This window comes from Macrobrachium nipponense, chromosome 24, assembly GCF_015104395.2.
Source record: "Macrobrachium nipponense isolate FS-2020 chromosome 24, ASM1510439v2, whole genome shotgun sequence".
Lineage (NCBI taxonomy): Eukaryota > Metazoa > Arthropoda > Malacostraca > Decapoda > Palaemonidae > Macrobrachium > Macrobrachium nipponense.
In genome coordinates this window covers 79147232-79157231 of record NC_061091.1, presented here as the reverse complement: position 1 = coordinate 79157231, position 10000 = coordinate 79147232, and the positions used below count along the sequence as shown (strand labels likewise).

General features: G+C 38.5%; 1 protein-coding gene across 1 annotated transcript in view; it reads right to left on the bottom strand.

Moving 5' to 3' along the window:
- Window positions 1-9063, bottom strand: part of LOC135203642 (basic proline-rich protein-like) — a 180043-nt gene extending 170980 nt beyond the window's left edge. Inside the window, exons 1-2 of the mRNA XM_064233489.1 lie at window positions 9043-9063; window positions 8577-8709 (exon numbers count right to left, since the gene is read on the bottom strand). Coding sequence (XP_064089559.1) covers window positions 8577-8709; window positions 9043-9063 — 154 coding nt within the window. The remainder of the gene's footprint in view (window positions 1-8576; window positions 8710-9042) is intronic.
- Between the last annotated feature and the right edge of the window lie 937 nt (window positions 9064-10000).

Genomic DNA, 10000 nt, shown 5'->3' with positions numbered 1-10000 from the left:
TCCTCCAATTCGACTGGGTAATATTTATAGTGTGGGGTTCCGGGTTGCATCTTGCCTCCTTAGGAGTCCATCACTTTTCTTACTATGTGCGCCGTTTCTAGGATCACACTCTTCTGCAAGTCCTGGAGCTACTTCAGCCTCTAGTTTTTCTAGATTCCTTTTCAGGGATCTTGCGATCGTGCTAGTGCTCCTATGATTATGGGTACAATTTCCACTGGCATATCCCTATCCTTCTTATTTCTATTTTCAGATCTTGATACTTATCATTTATTCCTCTCTTCCCTTTAACTCTGGTGTCCCATGGTATTGCGACATCAATGAGTGATACTTTCTTCTTAACATTGTCAATAAACGTCACGTCTGGTCTATTTGCACATATCACCCTATCCGTTCTGATACCATAGTCCCAGACACAGGATCTTTGCCTGATCGTTTTCTATCACTCCCTCAGGTTGGTGCTCGTACCACTTATTGCTGCAAGGTAGCTGATGTTTCTTGCACAGGCTCCAGTGGAGGGGCTTTGCCACTGAATCATGCCTCTTTTTGTACTGGTTCTGTGCAAGTGCCGGGCATTCGCTTGCTATGTAGTTTTTATATTTTCATTTTTCGTATTGCACTACCTACATATGGGAGAGATGTTATTTCCATCTATCGTTCTTTGAACATATCTGGTTCTTAGGGCCTGATCTTGTGCCGCTGTTATCATTCCTTCAGTTTCCTTCTTTAGCTCTCCTCTCTGTAGCCATTGCCATGTGTCATGGCTGGCTAGATCATTAGTCTGTCTCATGTATTGTTCATGCATTGTTTTTGTTTGAATGTGCCAGTCCTCTGTTCTGTTTGTCATTCTGCCTCTCTGTATATTTCTGGGTCTTCGTCTACTTTTATTAGTCCTTCTTCCCATGCACTCTTTAGCCACTCGTCTTCACTGGTTTTCAGATATTGCCCCAGTGCTCTGTTCTCGATGTTAACGCAGTCCTCTATACTTAGTAGTCCTCTCCCTCCTTCCTTTCGTGTTACGTATAGTCTGTCCGTATTTGCTCTTGGGTGTAGTGCTTTGTGTATTGTCATATGTTTCCTGGTTTTCTGATCTATGCTGTGACGGTTGGCCTTCGTCCATTCAGCTATTCCTGCGCTGTATCTGATTACTGGCACTCCCCATGTGTTTATGGCTTTTATCATATTTTCCGGCGTTGAGTTTTGACTTGAGTATCGCCTTGAGTCTCTGCTTATATGCTTTCCTGATCGTGGGTCCTTCAAATCTTGGTGTTTTATATCCCCTCCTTCCATCATTCACAGGTATTTGTATCCTGTCTCATCTATGTGTTTGATGTTGCTCCCATCTGGTTGCTTTATCCCTTCAGTTCTCGTTACTTTGCCTTTTTGTATGTTGACTAAGGCACATTTTTCTATTCCAAACTCCATCCTGATGTCCCCAGATACAATCCTTACAGTCTGGATTAGGGTATCTATTCCTTGATGCTCTTACCATACAGCTTGATGTCGTCCATGAACATTCAGATGGTTGATTCTGTTGCCTCTTTTCTTGAGTTGGTACCGGTATCCATCTTCTGTAGTACTTTTGTCATGGGAATCATGGTTACTACAAAGAGTAGTGGGGACAGTGAGTCGCCCTGGAAGATCCCTCTCCAATAATATTACCTCTGCTAGTCTTATTCCAGAGCTTGTAAGTATTGTATTCCAGTTGCGCATTGTATTTTTGAGAAGCTGATGGTGTTTTCCTCTGCCCCATATATTTTCAAGCATTCTATTAACCATAATAATAATAATAATAATAATAATAATAATAATAATACAATTTCTGAAACAGGCAAAACGCATATTTTGACATCGCCTGAATACAATACCTGAATATATTAAACTGCCTGATATTTAAGCGGCACTTATGTCGTGCTCATTTGCAGAAGGTCCCATGTTGCACATTTGCATACCAGTGGTGCATATTTTTACCTGGGGCGTTTGCAGACGAAGGAACTTCTATTATTATTTTTTTTTTTTTCTTTTTTGCTCTATCACAGTCCTCCAATTCGACTGGGTAATATTTATAGTGTGGGGTTCCGGGTTGCATCCTGCCTAACCTTAGGAGTCCATCACTTTTCCTTACTATGTGCGCCGTTTCTCGGATCACACTCTTCTGCATGAGTCCTGGAGCTACTTCTGCCTCTAGTTTTTCTAGATTCCTTTTCAGGATCTTGCGATCGTGCCTAGTGTTCCTATGATTATGGGTACGATTTCCACTGGCATATCCCATATCCTTCTTATTTTCTCTATTTTCAGATCTTGATACTTATCCATTTTTTCCCCCCTCTATCTCTTCAACTCTGGTGTCCCATGGTATTGCGACATCAATGAGTGATACTTTCTTCTTGACTTTGTCAATCAACGTCACGTCTGGTCTGTTTGCACGTATCACCCTATCCGTCCTGATACCATAGTCCCAGAGGATCTTTGCCTGATCGTTTTCTATCACTCCCTCAGGTTGGTGCTCGTACCACTTATTACTGTAAGGTAGCTGATGTTTCTTGCACAGGCTCCAGTGGAGGGCTTTTGCCACGAATCATGCCTCTTTTTGTACTGGTTCTGTGCAAGTGCCGGGCATTCGCTTGCTTATGTGGTTATGGTTTCATTTTTCGTATTGCACTTCCTACATATGGGAGAGATGTTATTTCCGTCTATCGTTCTTTGAACATATCTGGTTCTTAGGGTCTGATCTTGTGCCGCTGTTATCGTTCCTTCAGTTTCCTTCTTTAGCTCTCCCCTCTGTAGCCATTGCCAATTGTCATCGCTGGCTAGTTCTTTAGTCTGTCTCATCTACTTTTATTAGTCCTTCTTCACATGCACTCTTTAGCCACTCGTCTTCACTGGTTTTTCAGATATTGCCCCAGTGCTCTGTTCTCGATTGTTGACGCTGTCCTCTATATCTAGTAGTCCTCTCCTTCCTTCCTTTCGTGTTTGAGTATAGTCTATCCGTATTTGCTCTTGGGTGTAGTGCTTTGTGTATTGTCATATGTTTCCTGGTTTTCTGATCTATGGTGCGGAGTTCTGCCTTCGTCCATTCCACTATTCCTGCGCTGTATCTGATTACTGGCACTGGCCCATGCGCTTATGGCTTTTATGATATTTCCGGCGTTGAGTTTTGACTTGAGTATCGCCTTGAGTCTGTGCATATATTCTTTCCTGATCGTGTCCTTCATCTCTTGGTGTTTTATATCCCCTCCTTCCATTAATCCCTGGTATTTGTATCCTGTCTCATCTATGGTGCTTGATGTTGTTTTTCCCATCCTGGCAGCTTTTATCCCTTCAGTTCTCGTTACTTTATGGCCTTTTTGAACATGTTGACTAAGGCGCCATTTTTCTAGTTATTATTATTATTGTTATTTTTTATTATTTTATTTATTATTATTATTATTATTATTCTTATTCATTATTAATTAATATACAGAATATGAACCCTATCCAAATGGAACAAGCACACCAAAGGGCACTGACCTGAAATTCAAGCTTCTAAAGAATATTAAGTATTAATTAGGAAGAAGTAAGTGGAGATAAAGGGAAATGCAGAAAGAGGTAACAGAAGGTAATTAAAAAAAAAAAAGAATTCCTATTGGTTTATGAAGTTTTTATTTTGAAATAATTTTATATAAATTTTTTTCGAAAATTTTAATTTTCTTTTTTGTGTTTATGAAGCTTTTCTTTTAAAAAATAATTTTTGTTTTAATTTTTTTTTATAAAATTTTATTTTTGTTCAAGAAGCTTTTCTTTTGAAATAATTTTATTTTGCTATTTTTTAGAATATTTTCTTTTTGGTTTGTATGAAGCTTTTATTTTGAAATAATTTTATTAAATTTTTTAGAAAATTTTCTTTTTGGTTTGTGAAGTTTTTCTTTTGAAATAATTTTATTAATTTTCTTAGAAAATTGTCTTTTTGGTTTATGAGGCGTTTCTTTTGAAATAATTTTATCAATTTTTTCAGAAAAATTTCTTTTTGGTTTATGAAGATTTTCTTTTGAAGTAATCTATTTTATTTTGTGTTATTATTTTTATTTTAGTTTCAAATTCAATATCCTTACGGTGTCAGTAAGCCAGATATGGCGACGCCAGTTCTAATGAATATAAAACAAATCAATCAAGCAAGAACCAGTAGGAAATTACTAAATCACTGAAAATTATTTTAAACATTAAAAAGAAAATAAAAATTCTTTGTTAAAACAACGCGAAGAACTAAATTCCCCTTTGGGGGGTTATTACCATCTGTGCACTTCATGCGGTGCACTGTAGGCATTACTTAAGGTTATATGCAGCGTCCCCTCGGCCCCAAAGCAGCCACCCTTTTTCATTCCATTCACTGTACCCCCGTTATATTCCCTCTCCTTGTTTTACTCTTAGTTGGCGTTCCAGATTTGAATGACCTCATATGTCTCAGCGCTCGCTTGGCTTTTGGACTAAATTCTACTATATTCTGTTCAACATCCAAGCCTCCTGAGAGAGAGAGAGAGAGAGAGAGAGAGAGAGAGAGAGAGAGAGAGAGAGAGAGAGAGAGAGAGAGAGAGACGGAAAAACGCGAAGAATGGATTCAATAAGTAATCCCATCCGATGAGAGATATTTCCTTTATAAATGAAACGGGAAGGTTGGTTGGTTGCTAGCTGGCAGCTGGCTGTTATCGTACAGAATGAGGTTCCATTACAACAATGATGGTGTTGACGACATGTTGACGACCCAGATAACTTATCAGTCTGGAATTGGCAGAGGATCTTTGCATGATCGTTTTCTATCACTCCTTCAGGTTGGTGCTCGTACCACTTATTACTGCCAAGGTAGCTGATGTTTCTTGCACAGGCTCCAGTGGAGGGGCTTTTGCCACTGAATCATGCCTCTTTTCGTACTGGTTCTGTGCAAGTGAGGGACATTCGCTTGCTATGTGGTTTATGGTTTCATTTTTCGTATTGCACTTCCTGCATGTGGGAGAGATGTTATTTCCGTCTATCGTTCTTTGAATATATCTGGTTCTTAGGGCCTGATCTTGTGCCACTGTTATCGTTCCTTCAGTTTCCTTCTTTGTAGCTCTCCCCTCTGTAGCCATTGCCACGTGTCATCGCTGGCTAGTTCTTTAGTCTGTCTCATGTATTTGTTCCATGCATTGGTTTGTTGTGCCAGTCCTCTGTTCTGTTTGTCATTCTCCTGTCTCTGTATATTTCTGGGTCTTCATCTACTTTTATTAGTCCTTCTTCCCATGCACTCTTTAGCCACTCGTCTTCACTGGTTTTCATATATTGCCCCAGTGCTCTGTTCTCGATGTTGACGCAGTCCTCTATACTTACTAGTCCTCTCCCTTCTTCTTTTCGTGTTATGTAGTCTGTCCGTATTTGCTCTTGGGTGTAGTGCTTTGTGTATTGTCATATGTTTCCTGGTTTTCTGATCTATGCTGCGGAGTTCTGTCTGCCTTCGTCCATTCCACTATTCCTCCACTGTATCTGATTACTGGCACTCTCCATGGTGTTTATGGCTTTTAACATATTTCCGGCATTGGGGGTGGTGAGTTTTGACTTGAGTATCGCCTTGAGTCTCTGCATATATTCTTTCCTGATCGTGTCCTTCATCTCTTGGTGTTTTATATCCACTCCTTCCATTATTCCCAGATATTCGTATCCAGTCTGTAAGGGTATTAAGCACCTCTTGTATTGTTTTCTTGTCTCGGACGATCGAAACTGTTGTTTCGGGTCGTATGGTCGTTTCCCCGTTGAGGTCGTTTCCCGCTTTTTTGTATTGGTAGAAGATGTTGGAGGTAAGGTAACGTCCGACAGCCCGTGTCTGACTGCTTTAGTCAGTAAGGTACAGAGACCTGAGCAGGTTATAAGCAGCATGGGGGTTCCATGCAGGCATGGTTGGAGTCCTTAATGGTTATTTGGTTACGACTCGGGACCTGCAGGGTTAAGGACGAGCATAAAGATGTTCGGCAGAGCCAGTTTTGTCTGGGTTAGCAGCTTCGTCTGCGTTATGTTGAGGAGCACGGCTTCAGAGTTGCAGCTTCGTCTGTTCTCATGAAGGGCAGTTTCGTCTGTGTTGTGTGTGCAGCTTCGTCTGTGTTCTCCTGAAGGGCAGCTTCGTCTGTGTTGTGTGTACAGCTTCGGCTGAGTCAGTGTCTTCAGGAGGTATTCTTAGTGGGTCCTCGGGTGTTATCTCTGCTAGTTGTCACAGTTTCCTGGGTGCGTAGTGTCCTGCAGCATTTACTGCAGAAGGCTTTTGTGCCTTAGGTTTTCCCGAGTGTTTTGATGTTTGTGTTTAAAGGTAATCATTAAATTGAAACTGTGTTTTTTGTGGCATAATTTGTTAGCCTGCTTTATGATATTTTTAATGTCCATTATTATAAATTTGTATCTTTAATTGTAACCTTATGTTGTCTCTTATTCTATTTGCTAACTCCTCGTACTAAGGTTACTGTAATAATTGTAATGGCATTTTACAGATCCTGTATGTAAAGTAATTATATTTTCCCCTGCTTGCATGGAATGTTTATTTTTTGATGTACTGACTCATTCATTTTGTTAAGATTGTTATACTGATTGTTCGATATTTGCATTTTTGATATTTGCCTTTTCTGATAATTTTCAGATTAAATATGTTATTTTTGCTTAATGGTTTTTGCTTTGCCACTGATGACTTTACGTAAATATTGAATTCAAACAATTGTACATTTTATATATAATAAATTAGTCTTAAGGTCTCTGTTTCGTATTACGTGATTCGTCTTCCTTGACTGTCTCAATTTCTGCCAGATTTTCAGTCCTGATACTTTTTTTCATATATTTTTTTCATATTTATTTTCTAAAGAACCTGATTAACCCAACAAGTGGTTCATAACAAGTCTCATCTATGTGTTTGATGTTGCTTCCATCTGGTAGCTTTATCCCTTCAGTTCTTGTTACTTTGCCCTTTTGTATGTTGACTAAGGCGCATTTTTCTATTCCAAACTCCATCCTGATGTCCCCAGATACAATCCTTACAGTCTGGATTAGGGTATCTATTTCCTTGATCCTCTTACCATACAGCTTGATGTCGTCCATGAACATCAGATGGTAATTCTGTTGCCTCTTTTCTTGAGTTGGTACCCGGCATCCATCTTCTGTAGTACTTTTGTCATGGGAATCATGCTACTACGAAGAGTAGTGGGGACAGTGAGTCTCCCCGGAAGATCCCTCTCCTGATATTAACCTCTGCTAGTCTTATTCCAGAGCTTGTAAGTATTGTATTCCAGTTGAGCATTGTATTTTTGAGGAAGCTGATGGTATTATTATTATTATTATTATTATTATTATTATTATTATTATTATTATTATTATTATTATTATTATTATTATTATTATTCAGAAGATGAACCCCATTCATTTGGAACAAGCCCACCAAGGGGCCAATGACTCGAAATTCTTCAAGCTTCCAAAGAATACTATGGTGTTCATTTGAAAGAAATTAGAGAAGATAATAGAAAATACAGAAAGAAGAGATCATTACTAGAAAACAATTATCAATTAACAAATTAATAAATAAATAGATAAAATGTAAATGAATTAAACAAAATGTATTAATAAATGATAAACAAAAATCTAAATGAATTAGACACAATATATTGAGAGTAATAGATAAAAGTAAGCTACTTAGGATATATTTATAAAGCCCTTGAGAATAACGTCTCAAAATGTTTTGGTAGATTTGCCATGATTTTTTCCTACGAATTCACTACGCTCGTCTTTTTTTCATTCTGAATAAATGATTATTTACTCTGTATAAATTGTATATATACATATATATATATATGTATGTATGTATGTATGTATGTATGTAACTGATAAAAGTTAAGATACAACAGAACCAGGAGAGAGGTGTTGCAGGTCCTATTGCCAAAAAATTTGAAGGGGTGTGAAATGTCGATGGAGTATATGGTGGATTGTTGAACAGCCTCTCCTTTATGGAAGTAAAGTGCGGATGTTTGGGCACATGAGAGATGAGTTACGAGGAGTTATAAGGATTAGGATGTCTCAAAGACTTGTTAGTCCATCCTAAGAGGACACATCGTGTGCTCACTCATCTGTAGGAGCAGGTTTTACTGTGAAGTGGTAAGTGAGTTGTAAATCGTTCCTATAAATAAAGAGAGAGAGAGAGAGAGAGGAATGAGGCCAAGTAATGTGCATTGAAGCATTTATCTCTCTTTTATTTCTTGAGCCCTTTCTTTAGAGAAATATTTTTGCCTTTGGGAAACTATTTTTTATCTTTTTTCCGGTCTTTCTTTTATTCCATGGCTTTTCTGTGACGAGGTATCGCACACAGACAGTGCTTTCACATGAATGAGTCTCTCTCTCTCTCTCTCTCTCTCTCTTTCATAGCGGCTTTTGATGCCATTTTCCCGGGATAGAAGCGAGCAAACGTCCTATCTCGTGGGGCATATCTTTCCCCAAAACGAGTGAGTGTCGACGTGTATTCCCCAAAAAACGGTTCCTTTCGCATCCCCACCATATTTTTTTCTTTTTATCATTTTACAATCCTCGTCGGGGGATGAGCCTCCTACCCTCGTCATCCTCTATTTTCCCTGCTGCGCCCTCCTCCCGCAGAAGCGTCGTGATGGCTGGTGTGGTGTAAAGATTGAGACCGGATGATGGTAGGGGAGGGGACACTTCCCCTAAGCACATCCAACATCCCTGCTAAAAAATAAAAAAAAATATAGGAGGGACAGAGGTCTGTTGCATCGTTTATTTTCCGCAGTTCGATGGTCAGATGTTTTGTTGGGGAAATTTTCCCTCGATGCACAGCGTCATGTCTTAATTGTCTGGGTTAGAACAGGAGCGTAAGAATAAAAGAAAAGAATTGTTGATGATTCTCAATTTTTATTCAAGCTATTGTTTGTGGCATCGAGGAACTACGAAAGCCTAAACTAAGTTTAAGGTACAATCTGAACCAAATTAGGACAAAACAAATGCTTAAAATATCTACGAAAGAAAGAAATATATCAAATAATTTGCAGCATCGTCTCAAACCCTCGCTATCAAAGAAGCCATCCTTTTCATCCATGCTCTCCCTGGATGCGAAGCAAAATTAACCTCGCAACGCATTGGAAGTTAGAACAAAGATGCAGCAAACATTCCCAGCTCCTTCCAGCCAGAGCTGACTAATTGTGACTCTCCAATTACCGACTTCAAGAGGTCCGGTTTCCACTACCTGGTCTTATTTGGCCCTCGAGTTTCCCCGTTCCTTTAATCAACTTTGTTTTGGGAATGGCAGACTTATGACCTACGGGTTTATTAAGATAATTGGTCTTTGGCATCGTATTGTTATGATTTTTTTTATTATTTTTTTTTTTGCCTAGGCTTCCAACAGCTGACACCTGCGTGACAGTGCCCTGTTGATATTTGATATTTCACATTTCAAAGGAATTCTTCCAAAGGTCATATTTGTGGAGGTCACCTTTTTGTCTGATTTTTGAATTGTTTAATGTTTTTATTGAGCATTTTTAGTTCTCTCTTATTTTATTGTCGTGTATTTGCTAAGTGGAATAGGCCCAGTTGCAGAATCTGGAATTTTTATCTGTTTTTTGGAATTGTTTAATGCTTTTATGGAGCATTTTTAGTTCTCTCTTAATTTAGTGTCGTGGATTTTCTAAGTGGAATTTAACAAGTGGCTGAATCTTGAATCTGTAATATTTATCCTCTTAATGATTTTTTCTAAGTGTCAATAATTGGCTGATAGCCTTCTTTTTCACCATCTTTTGGTTAATTATTATTTGTATGGACCATACAAATAAGATTAAAATAGTCTAGCGTCGCGTGTTTTCAAACTGTAAATGGAATATGACTGTGAGCCTTTGATAGTTTTTTGTTATAGAATTTAATTTATTACATATTACTAAACCCTTCACTTTTCAACCTTCCTGTGAGCTTGCATATCATCTAAATTAGCTGACTTTTAGTAACATTGGCAGTTATAAAGAACATTTCT